The sequence below is a fragment of the Mauremys mutica genome, chromosome 11 (assembly GCF_020497125.1).
Source record: "Mauremys mutica isolate MM-2020 ecotype Southern chromosome 11, ASM2049712v1, whole genome shotgun sequence".
Classification (NCBI taxonomy): domain Eukaryota; kingdom Metazoa; phylum Chordata; order Testudines; family Geoemydidae; genus Mauremys; species Mauremys mutica.
In genome coordinates, this window is record NC_059082.1 from 80,301,957 (window position 1) to 80,322,900 (window position 20,944).

General features: G+C 45.5%; 1 protein-coding gene across 6 annotated transcripts in view; it reads right to left on the bottom strand.

Moving 5' to 3' along the window:
- CACNA1H (calcium voltage-gated channel subunit alpha1 H) overlaps positions 1–20,944 on the bottom strand; it is a 590,082-nt gene that overhangs the window by 192,821 nt on the left and 376,317 nt on the right. For all 6 annotated transcript variants that reach the window (XM_044981153.1, XM_044981154.1, XM_044981155.1 and 3 more), the window contains 2 exons: positions 5,197–5,308; positions 3,118–3,251 (listed from right to left, as the gene is read on the bottom strand). In XM_044981153.1, coding sequence (XP_044837088.1) covers positions 3,118–3,251; positions 5,197–5,308 — 246 coding nt within the window. The remainder of the gene's footprint in view (positions 1–3,117; positions 3,252–5,196; positions 5,309–20,944) is intronic.

Genomic DNA, 20,944 nt, shown 5'->3' on the forward strand with positions numbered 1-20,944 from the left:
GATCTGTTTATTTTGTACTTTTCCCGCTTACTGTCGGCTTTCCTCGATAACTGTGCTATTAGTGTAAATCAGCTCGCTTAAGGAAACGGAATAGGGCAAATAGAATGGCGGGCATTGCCTATTTGTCACTCACTTCCCTGCTTATCAGAAGGGCCCCTTAATAGGCTCCATCGCTTCCAGGTCCGCTTGCCAAGAAAAACAACCCACTTATTATGTCACACGCTGCCTGGTAAAACTGCTGCTTGTTGCCCAGGAAGATCAGAAATAAGTTTCCAAAGTACTTTGTGATTCACGTCACCCTCCAAGGCTCTCCTTTCTTTAGATCTGAAGGTGAAAACCCAGGCAGGGTTGGGGAACAGGACAGGGATGCAAGGGCTTGTTAGCCAAGCAGAAACTGACAAGGCAAATTAAGAGGAGAAATGGTTCATGTTTGGACCCCAAGTTCAAGGCCCCCCTGTGGGCGACAAAGTTAGAATTCCCACAGGCGTGCTCCTTCCAACTGCTCGAGAGGCCCTTGAGACTGGCTTGCAAATGGATCATTCTCTGTGTCAGTCCTCAGCATTAACAGCATCTCACCAGAAGGTTTTCTTGTGTTAATAGTGGGTTGATTTTCCCCTCTCTCCTCCACCAGCCTTTTAGGTTTATAAAATGGGGCTGGAAAACTACCTCCAACAGACTTACTTGCAAGCGTTCCTATCTTTCCAGCTTCCTGAGATACAAATACTGTGGCCAAGGGAAGTCTGATTGTTAAGCAGCAGTAGAGGGGTGGGTGTGTGTGTGTGTGTATGTGTGTGTGTGTGTGTGTGTGTGTGTGTGGGGCGCATTGTAATACGCATTGCTCTGATGCTCATCATGACAACATCTGAGAACCTCCCAAATGTTAATGGAATGCAGAACCTCCACTGCTCCCAGGATAAGATGAGTGGGTGTTATCATTTGTATTCTAACGTGATTTACCTGAAGTCACACAGTGGCAGCAGATTCCAGACCTAATGGCTCCTGGATTGATGATCTTACACAGAATTATGCTTGCGCACCTGGTTCCTGACTATATCCTAAAAAAATATACATGCTGGGGCTAAAAAAAGTTAACTAGATTTTTCTTAAACTGTAGCCAAAGGCTGGGTCAAAGGAGGCTCAGCTCAGACCGTTTTATGTTTTATTCATACCAGTAAGTCCATTCCTAATTGTATTCCCGGACAAAAAACTACATTAAGATGGAGTTAAGGTTGAGCATCACTACTTTTAAGGTAAAACACATTGCAGGGATGTTGTAATTACTCCCAAACCAAGTGCTATAAACCCAGGATATTCAAAGGTAAGGTTACACGCAATAGCCAAACATTTTCCATTCCTAGTTGTACACCAAGCAGGTAAAATTGCTTTGAGCGGGTATTGTCCAGTCTTAGGACCTATTTAGTTTATTTGTAGGACATTTTTTAACCTGCCCAATACTTCTCCACAGCTCACTGGGAACCTGACGTTTAAAGGAATCAGCTCTTCCCAGGGTGTTTGGGAGTGTAAAATAACCATCTCCAAACACTTGTCTCTGGAGAATAAGCAGCTGTTGGGCGAGGTGTGTTCAAATGTCAACAAACATAAATTTAAAGCAGAAATTACCATGTGTTTATAATTTATGAGGATTAGAAAGTGTGCCAGACAGCCAGCTCCCTGCCCCTCCCCCCACGGCTAGCCCCGCTGATGCTTTAACCTTCCTGAGCCAGATGCTTCTTGCTCAGCTGAAATCCGCTGTCTTTGTTCTCCCTAACAGCACCCACTGAGGCCAGTGGGTTACAGCAGCATGGTCGCTTTCCAGGTAGGGACAGTGTCAGGTTGAAAATCTCGTACGTTAATTTAAATCCTGTATCTGTGTTACTAACATTTTAGATTATTAGCATGGACGGAACTCTTGAGGAACAGATGTGTTTTCCCCTGGTTTTGCTCTTTACTTTTGCATGTCTCTGAGCTTGGGCAAGGAGAAAGTCAGTCAGTTTCACCTTTGCCTTCAGTTGTTTCCTAATCAGTGTCCCTTTCAGGTGCTCAAGCACCAGCACAGGTTGCAATGCTGCAGCAACGCGCACTGCAAGAGACACAGAAGGGACCCGGTCATCTGTCCTTGAGTCTTAACTGCGAGCTTTGGGAACATGCTGGTTACTACAGTGCCCAGATCTGAATGGATTTGATTTGACTGAAATCAAGCCGGCCAAGATCACTATATAAGGGGCTTGACAGCTCTTATTTTGGTACACAGGTTCACATCAATGGTTGCTGGGGCTTAGGCACATCTTTGGTACTGAAGCACCCGGGTTGCCAGCATTCAGGTTGGCACTTCCCCTGCAACCCTCCACTGCTGTTCAGACCTCCCCTATGCCATAGGGAGCATGCCTGCTGGTGAAGAAGCTTCAACATCCACCGACAGATACACGACGTAGAGTTTGTGGCAGGACAAAATCAAGTGGTTTAAACGATCGTTTAGCCCCCATCCCTTCGTACCCCAAACTTTCAAGGGCTAGAGAACGTCATGGTATGTCTACACAGGAAAGAAAAACCCATGGCTGACCGGTGCCAGCTGGCTTGGGCTCGGGCTGCAGGGCGGTTTCATTTCTATGTAGACTTCTGGGCTCGGGCTGGAGCTTGGACTCAAGGACCCTGTGAGGTGCAAGGGTCCCAGAGCTCAGGCTCCAGTCTGAGCCCGGAAGTCTACACAGCAGAGGAAGAGTCCTGCAGCCCCAGCTCCACGAGCCCGCGTTGGCTTGCACAGGGCCAGCCGCGGGTGTCTAGTTGCCGTGTGGACACAGCATACAACGCAGCCAGCTCAGGGGGATGTACTGCGGCAGAACACCTTCTCTAACCCCTTCCCTCCCTCCCAACCCTCAGGTTCAGGCTGGGCTGATGAACAGCAGTTCCCCCGTTTCATATTTTGCAGATGCTTTTGCAAAATCAATTACAGCGGAACGCAAGAGCCTTTTATTGCCTCCGAGATCAGGTTTTACATGACTTTTCTTTGGCTCGCACTTGGCAGCTTCCTGAAGAAAGACCCCAAAGCAGTCAGGGCGACTGGTGGATTTGTTTACGCCTCCAGTGCACATGGTTAATTTATGAGCTTTGGCTACTCACCCGGCCATTACGATGAAGAAGTCCAGGCGATTCCATGTGTCTCCTAGGTAACACTTCTGCCCAAAGATCCCCAGAGCTACCATCTTGAGGACCATCTCCACAGCGAAGAAGGCGAAAATGAAATGGTCAAATGCCTAGGTCATAAAAAGATGATTGCAGTGAATTCTACTGTGGTTCTGTATAGTAGAGATAAAAAACCAACCAGGCATATGTATATTTCTACTGTATGGATATTGTGTATCTACAACTGAGGTGATCAAACCATGGCTCATGGAGTACTGAAGTGTCAGCTATAAAACCCAAAACACATCCTGGATTGCCTGCTGGGTGATGATAACACTGACTGAAACGCAACTGTTGGGTTTTTATTGCTGAGGAACAATAAGCAATTTCTATTCATCTAGTGACAAAGATACAAGCACACAAACGTGTTATGCTTGTTGTGCATTTACTTTTGCATTTAAAGCATATGCAAATCGATATGCAAATACCACGCGGCCCTCAGGGTCCTGGCAAGTTGCCATTGAGAAACTCCTAGATACACGTGCTGTGCAGTTGGGGTGTCCAGGCTTTGAATCATGCACAGGCTGAAGGAAATATTGATCAGGCAGACCACATGTGCTGCAGGAAAGGAACTGAAATATTATGAAATGGACTCATTGCTAAATATATGTTGCCCCATAAATGATGACTCTGCAGTGGGATGTATTGATCGTTATTAGTCACACGGAAAAAGCTTTTCTGTTTTGAAAAAAACGTCCTCAGGAAAGTTACAGCAGCTTCTTGATCCACACACATGAACGTGGACAGATCCACCCCTTCAACCCCTTTTCTTTGTGATCATAACAGTCAGCAGAGCCTCCTACGTTGTGTCTCTTGTACGTTCATTTTGAGGCCTGAATGGTTTATTGCCAAACGTAACAGAAAACAGGCAGCTGCAAACTGGCTTCCTTTGCATATACCTATTGGGTGTCCACCTGTGCAGGTGAGAGAGATCTATCTAGTCTAGCTGTCTTCTTACCTACCAACACTTCTCCTTTACAAACTATCCTGAATTTGTTCCAGCAGTTTCAGTTCATTTGATGATTGGCACCTGAGCTGTCTCTGCAAGGGAGCTCAATGCTTCCGACGTCATGTTTTGGCTTCCATTCTCCCTGCAAGCTGGAGTGGGGCAGGGGTGAAAGTTGGTTGATTGTTCTTTGCACCTTTCTCTGAAGCAGCTGGGACCAGATCCTACCCTAATCCAGTGTAGCAATTCCTACAGTGGATAACCATTTGCAGTATTTTCTCAGCTCGGTTCTACAATTTATTCTGTAACCAGTCTCTGGTGGTTTCTCTATTGCTCTGGTTGGTTCAGTTCTGCACCTAACATCTCATAACTTTAGGCTGGAAGGGTCTGGGATGAGAGAATCCCTGGTTGTTGACATTTGCATATGATCCTTGATCAGTCCTTAGAGGTGGATGCATGTGATGATTTACTAGGGATCCTAATGGCATTTCCTTACTGCAGAAGGGTTTGCAGGGTATTAAAGCTACACGTCCAGGACATTACACAGACATGTGCCAGCCTAGGTTCACGTAATGCTTTGCAAAGGCTGAGCGTCTCCACAGACGTCTGTTTGGAGCCTGGAAGGCTAGTTAGTGAAGGAGGCGCATAGTCACAACACAGCTCTGACACCAGATGGAGCTGTGATGTGCTGCAAAGGGCAAGGGGCTTAAGAGATGGGCAGCCCAGTGGCATATGTCAGCTATGTGATTGCCAGGCTCAACATGCTGCCCCCTGGAGCTCTGGGAGGCTATTAAGGTTCCAGGAAAAGGGTTTATGAGCCCAGGACTTGTACACCGTCCTCAGTGGACAATAATCTGCAGCCCGTTTGGATGTAGCTGGCAGCCTCAGCTGAAGAACAAAGCAGGCATGGGCTCTTAGTACACGCTAGCCAGATCGTTAGGCTCATGACTGGCAACAGAACCTCAGGGCGCTGGCTCCTGAATGAATCACTAGCCTACAAGGCTCACTGTCCTCCACTGGCTAATGTTTTACCACCCAGTTGTGAAAGTGCATCAGATTCCCTTTCCTACCTCCAGGATGGTGCATCGCTCCGACTTGCAGTCCACGTCCTCGCAGGGCTGGAACATGCCCAAGGTGACGCAGTTCAGCAAGATGACCAGCATGCTGACATGCTCGAACCAGGTGAGAGCAGAGAGTTAAGGAGCAGGCACTTGTTCAGCAACGGGCACAGACATGGAAAGTGTCAGCAAAAACATGGCACCATTTACACATTAAAGAACCAGCACTCCCGATCCAAACAACAAAAACCACCCCAAAGATACGCTGACAGCTGGAGTTTTTGGGAACTGAGGGGAAAGGGTCCCTGCAAAGGAGACTTCTGCTGAGATGAAAGGACAGTAGGGGCTTCAGAACAGTGCAATGAGACGAATTAGTAGATTTCACAGGTGAAGTTCCACGCCTTGTCATCAATTTTCATACAGGTGTGAGAGCAGCCGAGGACACAACAATAATTCTTTGTCCCTCCATAGCAACCTTCATCTCAAAGCTCTTTATCAACATAAATCACCCAAATCCTCACGCCCCCCTCCACAAGACAGGCTAGTGGTAATAACTTCTGCATTACAAAGATGGGGAAACTGAGGAAGGAACAGTCAAGTGACTTAGCCAAGGTCACGTGGTGAGTCAGTAACAGAGTCTGGATTAGAGCCCAGAAATCCTGCCTGCTCCAACCACACTGCATCTTACCTCATTACTTTCCCGAGACCTGGGCCTTTTCTGTGCCTTGGATGCACCTGAGACTTGACTAGCGGTTGCATTTACATTTAATAATTTTCAAACTTAAACTGATACATTCCCTTTGTGCCCATGTGAAGTTCTCAGAGCAATCACCAAATGCTGCAAATCCAAGGACTTCTACAACTCCTCATCAGGGCGATGTCGGAGGCCCTGGGAGATGGGAACTTCCATGCAAGCTCCACAGCACGGGCAAGGTGAACGAAGGCCAAAGCAAAGTGAAGTCAGCAGCAGATGCTAGTAGGGAGAGGGGATGCCAAGTTGAGAGTTAGGCTATAAATCACAGGGCAATAACAGAGGGAGAATATGTAATTTGGGCCTGCCGAGCTGTATTTCGGACGCACAGGTGGCACCATGGAACTACCAAGTTTCTTCCAAATGTCAGGAAAGCAAAGGGCTCTTGATTTTCTTCTAACTGATAGTTCAACCACACCAGAGGGCCAGATTCTGATCTAGGTTCCAGGGATGTAAATCCAGAGCAGCTCCAATGTAGTAACTGCCAATTTCCACCAATGTAAATGAGAACACAATTGGATTCAGAGGGTTTCATTACTACTACTGGGATGATTTAAAAAAAAAAAAGAGATTTTTTGGGGAAAAAATCTTGGGTTTCACAAGTGTGTGTGAAAGAACTGTGTATTAGAAAATTAATGTGACCTCGAGAGAGAATGTGGCGGAGGAAGAGGATGAGGATTCTTTTATATTCCCATGCAAAAAAACCATCACCACTTCTACCTCAGACAACCCTGTAGAAAACTGTCCTATTTGCATCAAGAGTACTTGTGGCACCTTAGAGACTAACAAATGTATTTGAGCATAAGCTTTCATGGGCTACAGCCCACTTCTTCGGATGCATAGAATGGAACACACAGAAAGAAGAATTTGTTACGTCTCTAAGGTGCCACAAGTACTTCTGTTCTTTTTGCGGATACAGACGAACACGGCTGCTACTCTGAAACCTATTTGCATCAATAATTTCAGAAAAAATACCCTCCCATGTCTTGTCCTATTCATTATTATACAGTAAGTGGTTTGTTCATTATACAACATCCCTAGCTCAACCCCCCTCCCAGGCTGCCTGACTGCTCCGTGTTTGCAAGAGCTGCCTGGGTAATAAATCCAGTGTTTATAATCTGAAGATCAACTAAGGTTCATGAAAAGCATCCAACAAAAACTAGAGCTTGAGTTATCGGGGCTTCTCATCTCTTGAGAAATGGGTCTGTCAGTTTGCCCTGCTGGCCCCACATTTTATCCTTTATTTATACCACCCATGATTGTGTCTTGCTGTTATTGTCCCCAAAGATACTTTTTGAAAACGTTCCCTGGGTTTGCCTGGAATCTGGGTTGCCGGGCGGTGTGTGCGTGTGTCCGACAGGATGGAAACCATGCACCCGGGAGGCAGCTGGAATCCCGCTACCATCCGGATTGCTCAATCAAACTCAGCAGCGTTCCAGCCGTAATGACCAGCAGCCTCCCTAAAAGCCACAAAACAAAGAGAGCCCGTGCACCAGAAAGGAAGGAGAACTTGGTTTCCACTAAGTGCTTGTAAAGCTTTTTGTGATAAAGTCCCGCCACAGACGCCCTCCCAGGCCAGAGCGAGGGCGAAATGAAGCCGTAGCGGAGAGCACTGTCATTAAAATCACATCAGTGCGAGCTCAGAGGAAGCCTGGGGGCCAGGTCCTCGGCCAGCGTCAACTGTCAGAGGCCCATTGATTTCGGCTGAGTGACAACCATCGAGGATCTGGCCCAAGGTTTCCACACTGTGCTCATCAATATGGTATCTGAGCATCTCAGGGTCAATATACACTGGAGCTGGAGGTGAGGGTTCTAGCGCGGGTGGATGTACCTGCGCTAGCTGTAACCAAGCTAGTGTAACTCACACATCTCCTGGGGGTGGTGTTCTGTCCCATCTAGTGGCACTGAGACCACTTAGGGCAGGGGGTCTCAAACTCAATTTACCTTAGGGCCAGTGCCAGTCCTCAAATCCTCCCAGCAGGCCAATAATGTCACCCCACTCCCTTGGCTGCATGCTGCCCTAGCTGACTTGGCCTGGCAACGAATGATGCTGCCTCCATGGCTGACTCTGCCCAGCGACTAGTGATGGTATCGCTGTCCTTCTCCCCCAGCCAATGGGAGCTGTGGGGGGCGGTGCCTGCAGCAGACAGAACCAGCAGCGTGGCAGCATGGGTCTCTGCTCTGGGGGGACGGGCATGTGACTCTCTCCTGCCCGCTTCCCTCCGGCCCCTCCCCCCATCAGCTGGCAGCCACGAGGGCTGGATGAAAAAACTTTTTTAAAAGTTTCCGTGGGCCGCAGTGGGGAGATTCTCTGGCCCCAGATGGCACGCGGGCTGGGACTTTGAGACCCGACTGAGGGAGATTTAAATGAATCTCCTCTACAGTCTGAGCTAAGAGCGCCTTGGCTTTTAGCTCATGCAGTAGAGGCTCATGCAGCAGGCTCATGCATTAAACTCTGTCCCAGGTTTGATCCTGCCCGCCGACAACCGGGGTCTGTTGGCTTTACACGAACAGAATAAAAACAGTGTAGTTGCAGCTGCACAGGTGGTGGGGCAGGCTAATCTCTGAGTGCGTACATAGGGATTCAGGTGGGATTGTACTTGGGGCATTGCCGCAAGCCTATCTCGCTGCCCGTACAGCCAGCCTACACTGCTATTTTTAGAGTGCTGGCTTAATCAGAGCTAACGCAGGTAGGTGTATCTTAGCTAAAAATTACACCGCCACTGTTGACATACCTCAAGAGGATCAAGAGCAATCTAAGAGCATAATACAAACATGATTGGTTAACGTCTCTGCTGGCGAAACATCACTGGTTTCAATGGCGTGATCTCAGTAGTGATTTGTAATGCAACCTAATGGAGCCAGTCTGGAGGAGATCTTTAACAGCCCGATATTCCAGCTACACCCACCAGGACACACCTCCCAGGCAGTCAAAACTGTCAGTTTCCACCGATTTCGAAGTCACAGAATCATAGCAGAAGAACTGGCAAGGGCAGCGCTAGAGTTTCCAACCTTTTGGAACAAATGTACCAGATTATCCGGAAAACCCACCACCACTCACCACAGCTGTGGCAGGCCGTGACTGCCAGCTGCCTGTTAGTTTTGGTCACCTTCAGCAACCACAGAACACGGGCTAGCTAGGACACATGGAGAGTTAGGGTCAGCACCACTGAATGGATACGTACAGCGTCGGCGCCTCAGGTCCAGTGTGGAACCTCAGCATAAAGAGAGAATGGTGGCCCGCAATAGCAGTCACAAAAGACTAAAGCACCATACAAAACTGGTCCTTGGACCAGGGTTTGACAGCCAACAGGTTAAGGCACTAGGGTGGAATGAGAACAGAGGCAAGCCAAACTGGTAAATCACTCAGTGACTGTGAACCTTGTTTGTACGAGTCATTGCCCACGAAGTCTGTGTGCGCTGCCTGCCTGGCCTAACTACTGTTAGTATGATGCAAGGATGGGGTATGGCTGCAGAGGTCAAAGGTCATCCTCCAATTTGGGAGGTGGGGTGCTGGATATTAGGGAACTGCAGGCTACAGTCAACACCAGGCTTTGGTTGCAACTGTATCAGTGGTAGGTACTGTTTAAGTAGCATTAATGTTGTTAAGTACAAGTTCTCAGTGTCTTTAAAAGAAGACAGCCCCATGCCGTCTCTTTCTGCCCCGGGGCCAACTTTTGCAGTTTTAGGCACAAGTCATGACATTTGATGTATTTCTTAAAGCCCCAGGTCCTGGAGTCAGGTGATTACACTGGAACGTCAGCTTTCATTTAAAACAATGACTACATTTGTAGCCCTAATGGCTGCAGCGAGATGCTTGAAAACGTGTCCCCCCCCCCCCCCCGGAGCATCCTAATGGCTCAGAAATCAGAAGACAAAAAACCAACCCCCTAATTGTATTATTTTTAAAAGCTCTTGCTTTGTAAACTGATCTCCTGAATTGATGGGGAGAGGGCTGACTCCTGATTTTTGAATGCTTGGGGTTGGCAGTGTGTTTGCCGGCTTCTTCTGTAGCTCCACGCTCCTTGCAGCGCTGCCCAACCCATGGCTGAACTGTCCGACTGCCACACCGACAACAGCTGGAGAACATAGAGACAGGGCCCTCTGGGAGAAAACAAGCAAATCAGAGCAATAATCTGAAACACTGCCACCTACTGGTACATTTAAGATATTTTTCCTGGACATGTTCCTGCCTGAGCCTTTTTATTGATTTAAATGGGATTTGAATCACGCAGTTCAGAAAGTCAGGAGGCTCACAGAGGAACGGCTGGGGGCCGAAGGATGATATCAGTGGCTGGGTACAACGCCTTTGGTTTCCTGAGAGAGCGTTGAATCGGAACAATCTGCGCCTGGGAGAATCGCCCAACTAACATTTTGTGTTGAACGTGTTTGATTTTTAATGGAAGAGCTTCAATAAACAAAAATCCAATCAATTAATGAGACTGGAGAGGCCAATGTCTCCTACAGAGCGGTATGAAGGGCCCCATACTGCAGCTACTGGCCAAAGTCTCAAGAAGCTTGCCCGTTGCTGAAATACCAGCTTGAGTTTATTTCGGTTTTATCCCCCCAGATGCCATTCGGTTTTGATTGTTTGCATTTTTTAGCCATGTTTGGCTCCACCTCAGCCTCATCTCTGAGCTAATTAGAAGCAGAGTTAGAATCCTGTTCCATAAAGAAAACAGATCATGTCAGACCCAAACAAAAACCAACCCACTGCTGCAGTCTGCTTGCAACGTTTGCTTAGCTTGATGGGTTTCATGTAGAACTCTGTGTTAACACAGCTCCTGGGTTACTCCCAGATGCCTGCATTCACATTTGTTTCACTCTTTATATTGTATTTTCCTTGAAAAACATTAATACTGGGTAGATTTACTGCTGGTGAAAGGCGCTGTAGAGATAGCACCTCTTGTTTCCACACTGAGAAGATTCAGAACAAGCAACAGTGGTGCATGCTCCTCCCTGCCAACGTGCCTCAGCCCTTTCCTAGAGAGGCCATCTAGGGGAATAAGGGGAAATTCACTCTCCGTGGCCCCGTTCATCCTCGGTCTCAATGTTCTGGTTAGTGTCAGCTGGGGTGGATTTTATGATGTGGACTTGCCCGTTACGCAATTTCCCACTCTCGCTTGAACAAAGCATTTGACCCCACACTCCATCTGGGGTCGCTTTCTGGAGAGCTCAGGAGAGGATGCGAGGAGGCGTGCTGGGTGGCTTTTGTGATGTGCATTGGTGAGTCTCACACCAGCTCTCAGCAGACAAGTGACCACACCATAAAAGCCACCACCACAACTGGCACTCAGCTGCCCAATTGTCGGCAGCCTCGACAGACAGGCCAAGAGCTAAATGGGCCCGCAGATTGTGAACTGCCCTCTGACCCGGAAAGGCGGTGCCTTCAGAAAAGAAAGGTACCGAGGTCTAATGCGTCATGAGTGATGTGGTAGTAAATTGGACGGTCATGACCATTTTAAAGCTAACTGTTGTCTTCTGCTGGATTTCAGAGCAATCCTGTAGAGATTACCACTCCCCTATTTTGAAAGCTCTAATCCCTCTTCATACTCAGGCAAGCAATATCCTCCCTCGCTGAGGAGGAAATATCAATGGGACATTGTATCATAGCATGGAACTTGGCCCTTCTGACCAAACACCACCACTAGGGACAACCACTTTCAGCACCTAGTTTTAAGCAGGAAGGTCTGCTCATAAATTTCACCAGTAGCCCACCCCCTGCGCCCCAATCCTCTGTCCCAGCTCTGAGCCCCCTCCCACACTCCGAACCCCTTGGCCCCACCCCCGCCACACATGACCTCCATATTGGTGCACATCACAAAATTCATTCTGCACATGGATGGAAAAAAATTATAGGGAACATTGGCCCACATGACAGTAATGAGCACAGTATAAAAACGGTAGATAGATTGCACTAATTTATCAAACTAGCACAAAGGTTGTCCAAGGTTTAATTTACTCCATCTAGCTTCCTGGAGCAGCAACGTAACAGCTTCCAGCGTTTCCCTGTAATAGATTCTGTGGCCACAATAGAATAATAGATGCTGTTTAAGAGGTGGAAAAATATCCAGTAGATCATTTTGTCTATATCTGGCTAGCCCAGGATTGTTTCCTACAGTGAATGCTCTACGCTCTATTGATGAACATGGGCTTTCATCCTTCTCTGGCTCCTCTCCTATGCACATCAATGGTCTTCCTCTCATGACAAATAAATTCATATGGGTTTCCAATGCCCTTTATCTCAGTCCGGACTTTTTTATTGCCATTGAATGCCTGAACATAGGTATCTAAAAATTAGGCATCTAAGATGAAACCACGGCCCCACTGAAATCAATGGGAGTTTGCCACTTATGTCAATGGGTCAGAATTTCACCCCAATCAATATTTTGAAACCTAAGTCAGTGGCTTGATTTTCAGATAAGCTGAGCACCCAGAAGTTCCCATTGACTTCACTGGTTGCCGAGGAAACTCAGTATTGCTAAAAACCTGGCCACTTTCATTTAAATATGGATTTAGGTGCCTCATTTTCATAGAATCATAGAATATCAGGGTTGGAAGGGACCTCAGGAGGTTATCTAGTCCAACCCCCTACTCAAAGTAGGACCAATCCTCAGACAGATTTTTGCCTCAGATCCCTAAATGGCCCCCTCAAGGATTGAACTCACAACCCTGAGTTTAGCAGGCCAATGCTCAAACCACTGAGCTATCCTTCCCCCCTCTTCATTTGAAATTTTGTCCATAGAGTTTAAATAAGCTCAAGCAAGTCCTGGAAGTTGGAGGCATTACTGGCCCTCATTTATCTCATGCCAAAGCTGAACTCGGTATTTTGCAGTAAACCAGAAGATTTTTGGAAGGAACACCTACCGCACGGTGGCACAGAAAGCTCGAGCCGCGCAGATTAGAGAGTTGTAGCCGTGTCCAGCAAAAGGCATCACTGGAAATTCCCAAGAGGAGCAAAGAGCAGAACAGTAGAGCATGGGAAGAAATTAGGAAAAGGAAAATGTAGTCTGAATATGAATAAACGTTTCCTAATGTTGAGATTTTTAGGCTGTGGACACCTGAATAAGAAGTGGTGGGTGTCTTAGCACTTGGGATGCATAACCCAGATTGGCAAAGCAGTAGAGAATACACTGTAGGACCACCAAGGAATTTTCCCCATCTGCAGTGCTATGAAATTTCCATGTGAGCATATTCCTTCCTCCTCCCTCTTTACTCCTACCTTAAAAAGACTAATGACTGATACCTTCTTGAAGAAGCACTCTGAACTTAAACTGCAGCCTGGTGCGGGGAGGTTTGCTGCTGTTGGCCTGTCTCACCAGACAGAGTTCTCTCTCTGTGGCTGGGGTTTTGTACAAATGCATTAAGCGCCTGGCCTATTTATTTTCACATCAGATTAATGACAGTGATTTGTTCCATAATTCAAAAGTGGGATTACCCTGAGAGCTGTGGTCTAACGGAACTAATCTGCCTTCCCTGTGGTGCCCAGAAATTCCAGACAGAGGCAATTTCAGTTCAATCTCAATTTCTCTTGACAATGAGCTAAACTGAGAATGCTGTGTCCCTTGCTCCAAGCGAGGGTAGTTTGCACTGGGCCATGTTCCAATCTGAATGAAAATTGGTTTGCTTCCTGGTAGATGAAATGCTCTGGGATCAGGTTTAACCCATAGCCTGCTGATTTTGTACAAGTGTCCTCAAAGTAGCGTCAGGTTTCGGGAGCAGTGCAGAATCTCTCGTAAGAGCCCGTACTGGGTCGACAGACATTGCTGCAGATGGTGGGAATCCAGCATCGTGTCACAGCACAAGCTGGAAACACTAAGCATAACCCATCGTATCCAAGTGAGTAAAAGCAAAGCCCAAGATTGCCTATTCTGGCCAGGCATGAATGCTGCCATCCAAGAAAAGTTCTCCATGAGTGGAAGGCCGAGTACAATGCAAAAGAATCATTAAAACCAAGTGTGATTTCTGAACATTCTGGAATTTAGGTTGTTACAGATTTATTTAAAATAAATTAGAAAGATTACATCTTTTAAACTACTCTTTTAAACCCAAGCTGTTGCACAACACATTGAGTGGCACCGTAATAACACATTGTAAATAACAGTTTGCTTACTGTGAGATTCCAGATGACTTAATAACAGTGCACAACACAATAACGGCTCATTTCAGCAATTCTTTCTGGTGTATCAGTTAAAGCACCTCAACAATCCCTTACTGTACACAGTCAAATGCACCAACCAATAGGGTCAGTGCAAATAGCAAAGGAGTTGATAAAAATAAAAGCCCTACTGGGTACAAGTAATTCATACGTAGCATTACCGGAATATTGCAACATACGCCACAATGGGAGCCTGGGACTACCAGATCAGAGACTTGTGGAAAGACAAAAATCTTAGTGCTACCATCTACTATAACAAGCTTCTTGATTCACTGCACATGGGACAGATTATCAGAGTCCAAACAGAAAGTGTCTGACAATGTACCCAGGTGACACCTATGCTATCCGTGCTATTGACATACACGATAACTACCCCCGAGGGACTGTGCTACTGGAGGACATAATTCACTGACTCTCTGTTTCTTGAAGACATCCAGAATGCTGCAGACAGTGCCAGTGCATGACAGCAGTAACACACAATGGATCAATGGAAACAGAAGAAGTTATACTAGAAAACACTACAAGATGTGATTGCTACTAGCATCCCTTATTATTTTCTGTGATTATTTACTATTAAAACCATACATTAAGTAGCACAGTGACATCCACCAACACAGTGTTAACTAAGAAAGTGAGACTGCGCTAATGAGAATAAAAGTAATAAAACCACCATTTTTATAACAAACAAAGAAGAGAGGAAACTACATTCCCAGTGGATTACAGAAAGCGGAGTACCATGCAGACAGTGGAACAGCACACAAGACAAAAAGTCACTGGCTATAAAAGAATAAAGAAGCCGCAAAGACAGCTTCCTAGTGATGGATCCACTTCAGTGGCTAAACAAGATACCGCAGAAGGGACAGTTCTCAGAATAAGAAATGGCTGCGTGATAGGAGATAGTAACTTTTCAGCAAGAGGCAGGGTAATGCAATCATGTGTCAATGGGTTCAGATCGCCTGCCACGCCCTCCATCTCACACATCTCCATTGTGCGTGTTATTCACTGGATGTATTAGGCTGCAGTTGGCATGTTTGGATGATACTGTGTTTTCAGTATTGCCTACCCCACAGGTTCAAATATCATAGAGCAGGCCTTCAGAATCACAAGGGAGGCTTAGCCATCATGAGATTTAAAAAAAAATTGTAAAAATTATTTTTGCTGGCTTTCTTCTGAGCAATTAGAGGCTACATTTCAAACTTCAATCTGCACCCATAAGGGTTGGAGATAGAATTTAAAAAAACAACATAAGCACAAGAGTCTCATGTATTCACATGACTCCAGGAGCTCAGGCAAAAAGAAAAAACAACAAATACCACTAAACTAATGTTAAAATCCATGAGAGCTGGCAATGATGGGAGGGAAGATGTAACAGGGGCAGTAACCTTTAACCATGTCAGGAGACTGGCACCAGGAAAGGGAGTTCAGTCTCTTACCAGCACTCCTGTTTTATCACAGCTTCATCACCTTCCCAAATCCAGCTCCCTCTGCACAGCAGAGCCTCACCAGAGCTGATGCCATGGCTGGATTTGCCAGGTCTCAATTTGCCCCCATGTGCAGACACTTCTTGCTTGATTAGAATTCTTCAGGTCCCCCTTCAGTTTGCTAATGTCATCACAACTCACCTGTAATGGCTGCTGACCCATTAACAGTATCACCATGCAAAAGCCGGTACATTTTAGTTACCATAGAAACTATTGCCTATGAAGCGCCACCCAGTTTCAAAGCAGCCAAGTCAGTGATTAAGCAGAGATTTAAAAATAAAAAGACACAATAGGGAGATCTGCTGTCATCTGTCACTAGGGGGAATGATAATTATAAGAAATGTGCTTAATTTTTTTGTCTGCACAGCAAATCCAGGATAATGGCATCTGAACCAGAACTAGGCCAATCTCCAATTCCCACCTAAACTTGCAAACACAAGGCTGTTAGACTCAGAGAGACTGGTTTTGGAAAAGATCCACTGGGTCACCTCGTCCATCCCAGGCAAGATTGTTCTCTACCGTGTACTACCGAGAGCTTTGTTCTGGCTAGACTGAGATGTTTCCACCTGATGGGCTTCCAAGAACCATCATGTTCCAAGACCAGGTAGCAAGTATTCAATTAGCCTGATCTCCAGCACTTTGCAGATGAGAAAGCGCTACAGAGTGCTAATTATCATTAATGCATGAATGCATCTCCACAGCAAGACTTCAGTTTCCACACTCAATGCCAAATTCAGAGGTGATATGTACGTTATATGTTGGTAAGGGCACCTAAGACTTCAGTTTCCACACTCAATGCCAAATTCAGAGGTGATATGTACGTTATATGTTGGTAAGGGCACCTGAATCTAAATAAGAGAGTCTAAGTTAATGAAACTTACATGCCAAAGGCTAGCGGGGATATGAGGTTGTAAGTTAAATTATGAAGGGTCTGATTTCACCTAGACAGTTTTATACATTTTGCAACAGCCCAGCATTCCTACCTCAGTGTGTAAATTTCACCAACTTAAACTCACTTGCTGAAATGTAACTTCCACTTCCGGATTTGGTCCAGAGCTTAGAAGCAACAGGCTTTAAAACCAGCTACTTCCAGGAAGTTGTGTCAGTGCACAGGCTGGTAGGGCAGTTGCTAAACTGAGATGCTCAGTCACTGAAACAAAGGTTTTAACCTTTCTTAATTAAAATCAGAATTACCTCAAAGAAAGACTCTTGGTTCTGAAGATCAAGAACTGCTGTACAATGACCAAGATCATCTTTCCACTCTGGCCTCAGCCTTGTCAACTTATCTGGCAAGGATCTGACTTGATACTAAGGACTCATTTGCACTAATCGCCAACATCATGGCAAATCCCAAAAGGATGTAGCCTCATTGCAGAACAAGCACCACCCAGATCAATCTAGTTAGGTCCTTGAGATGATCTTGCTGGATGTTCCATCTATGTCTATCATTGGTGAACTTATCACACCATCAAAGCTTTTGGTGCCCACGTGATCTGCTGACCATGTAGCAGCATTCCTTGGCAAACACATTTTGTAATGAATTGATTTTCCAGCCTAATAATATACACTAATAATATAGGTCCATTTAATCTCAACTTTCCAACTAGCACAAGGCAACTTTACTTCTGGAAATATTGGCTTATTTTAAGTTAAAGTAGCCAAAAGAAAATAAATTGGATTGGATTTCAGTTCAGCATGGTCTAACAATTAATTTTAGGGGGATTCATTGTGTTTCTGGAAAATGCTCAGGGAGGCTTACTACAACCCAAAATAAGAAACCCCCTAGTCCCAGTGTGTATTTGTCTTGAATGCCGGCAGAGTGTGTCTTGGCACATGGTGGTTGTGATAGCAGCCATTGTCTTATTCAAATGGAAAGAGTTCTGACAGGCTTACTTGTCAACAACTCTCTCATTTCTTGTGTAAGGGACATTATTGATTAATTAGGAGATCAGGCTAACAACCAGCAGAGAACATTTTAGTCTTTGAAATTAACCTAATTGGACCTGGAGCAAAATGGATTGTCATCAACACTTTACATTTTATGGTGTACAGCAGAGATTTTACATGCATTTTTCTTAATGCCACAAGTGTTTCCAGAAGAGGGGTCTTATTTTTCTTCTAATTCATAGATTTATTGATCCTTGATTTGACTGAAATAAAAAATAATAATAATTTAAAAAGCTGTGCAGCTGCTGTGTGTGAGGTTTCCAGTCCTCCCCCACCAAACCAATTCATGGAAGAGTCTGCCCAGCTGGGGGCTGTTATATCTAGTCCTTCTGGTGCTGTGGTTAATGAGGCCTTGACTTGTCTATGTGAGAAAGTTACACTGTTGTAACCTAAGGTGTGAATTTAAAGCAATATAGTCAAATAGGTGCAAAGTTATGTGTGGACACATTTATTTCAGTTTAGCTTAAGTTGCTTGGGAACACATAGGCTAACCAGAAAGAAGCTGCTCTTAAATCGAAATAAGTGTCCACACTAGGATTTGCACCAGTTTAGCTAAACTGATTTAAGTTAAACTGGTGCAACTTTCCCATGTAGACAAGGCCCCAGCTTGTTTTCTGAGATGGTCAGTATTGTTTTACATTGTGACACTGAAGGGGATGCCGGACAGAACCAAGAGCCACTTCCTTTGTTATGCCTACAAGAAAGGATAAATTCAGGCATAGCCAGGTACAACGGAGGTGTTTTTAATTCATTTTTTAAAATTAAATAAATGGAGGACCATAGGTGCTGGAACTAGGGGTGCTGCTGTAACCGCTGGTTTGAAGTGGTTTCTATCCTATACAGGGTTTACAGTTTGGTTCAATGGCTCAGCACTCCCACTATGCCAAGTGTAGACCAGGCCTAAGGCTGGATTTTCAAAGAGGTGTAAGCGAGTCAGGTGCCCAGCTCCCATTATAAGAATAAGATTGACAGATTCCCTGCACCCATGTGGTTCTACCAGGATCAAGGCCTTAATTAGAAATATAAGACGTGGAGTGGGGAAGAGGGGAGAAATGGACCTTTAACTTTAGCGCCTTGGCAGACTCTGAAGCCACCAAAATCGCACAACTTCACTGACTGCAATGGAGTCACTCCAGATTGAAGCCAGTGTAAATTAGATCAGGTTCCAGTTCTGACAGCCCAAGAGCTAATTTGTGGCAGATGTCACTTGTGCATTTTCTGTGCCTATGTGCAACTGCCCCTAACCTATTTCAGAGAGGACGTGAGTAACTCAGAATCTGGATCAGAGTAGGGGACAGTGGGGAAAGAAGAGAGACGAACTGAGAGGAGCAGCTCTGCCTGAGACATGGAGGTTCTTGTGAGGCAGGACTAGTGCCACTGGATTTCTCTCTCTCTCCTTGTGAGCCATCTAAGAATCTGACTGCCCCTGGCCAGCTAGTAAACAAAGAATCAAAGAGCTGCATGCCAGATGTGCACAGCTGTGTGTGCATGCCACTGCTGCTCCATCTCAGAACAGCCCCACACATGCCATTTGCTTTGGTTTAGGGAGGATTAGGACAGATGGGAGAATACATTAGTGAGAGAACAGTAAGGAAAGATCTCTTTCTGCTTTCCTCTAATTATCCCTCCCTAAAGTTTCTATCTCCCCCCAACAAATTTCCTCCATCCTCAGAGTCTGCCATGGCAGCTACCGTCAGGAAACATGGAATTGTCAAGAACAAGGATGAGGCCTGGAGTACCAGGAAGCAGCACTTTCACAGCTGCCAGCCCAAAGCTAGAGCTCTCTTCACCAAGGGATCAGAATAACCAGGAAACTCCCTACTTTCCCAACAAAGCATAAGACCTGCCTCTTTGCCGTAGTTTCCTAGCAACCACTCCTGACCCGGGGAACCATGGCTGCCCATTCTAAAAAAGTGGCCATTGAGTTTGTGTGCCGAGCTTGGGATAGCGAGGGCCTGCTTTGCAAAAGGTGCTCCACATCTGCAGATCCAGCTGATGTAGATGGGGCTCAGCCCTCTGAAATTCAGGCCAGAGGCATCAAGTCAGTCACCACAACACCGAGGCGCCCCAAATCAGTGGCCAGTTTCTGAAGCTTTTGTCCCAGGGCACTGGTCAGTAATGGGAAAAAGAGGTGGGTGAACTGTACATCCACCATGTTTAAGCTCTTTATTGATCCCAACCAATGAAATCATCGGGAGCTAGGCCACTGACTTATATAGGTGCAGAACTGGGCTCATTATAATTTTTGGAAGGAGGTCTGATGCCATGAGGAATTTGGTGTAATATAAACACCTAGAGATAGATAAACATGATACCATTGGACTGGGACCTAGAAGGCCTGGATGAGATTCCTGCCTCTGCCACTGACTTCATATTTTACATTGGGCAAGCCACTTAATCTCTTTGTGTCTTAGTTCCCCCATCTGTAAAATGGGGATAATACTACTTCCTTTCTTCCACCCTTTGTCTCTTTGGTGTATTAAGATTGTAAGCTCTTGAGTAGACAGAACTGTATGACTGTACAGCACTTACTTCATTGGGGCATCTGGGTGCTGCCTTAATACGCACACGTACATGCATACCTTATGATAGTAACAACCTTCCTTACCTACCAGCATGATGATAGGAAAAAAGCAGGTTGAAAAGGTCTAGATGTTTAATATTAGCTGCTAAATGAGTGAAAAAATACTCACCCCTCAACAATATTTATTAAAGGGAGGGGGGGAACCCTGCAGGAAAGAAGTTAGGAAAACAGTTGGAATAAAATTCCCAAGAGGCATTTGCTGCTAGTGCTCTTGAATAACGTAAGGGAGATTTTTATTTTTAAAAAGTTGACGGATTAAAACTATTTTAACTCACCGAACAGGATCATTTTAATAAAACTAAAATTAATTTGGGTTCATTGGTTTGCGATTTTTTTAAAAATCAGTTTCAGAAATATATGCTTTTCCCAAACACTGTCATAAACACACAGGGCAGAAACAACATTTCTGAGAAAGAAAGAAAGAAAGAAAGAAAGAAAGAAAGAAAGAAAGAAAGAAAGAAAGAAAGAAGCTCCAAGTCCTTTGAGATTAGGCTGGTTGCAGAGAAATCTTGTTAAAGGAAGGATTAGCCTGAGCTACTTGGTAATTACATTCCACTAGTTTGAAAAATACACACACACACACACACACCCCTAACAAACCCAAATACACTTTATGCAACATTCTCATTCCACTGGCAGTTGTGCAAAAGATAAGCTAACACTAAGAATGTGTCTTATTTTTCCAAAAGCATGAACAACTCATTTTGCCGTGCACTGCTGTTCATAAGGACATCTAAATCAGGCTAAAGATTTCTGAACCCACCCCTGCCATGTTCTTTGTCCTCTGGCTCTGAACACTTATTAAGGGACTGGGGAGAGGAGGGAGCTCAGCTCCGCAT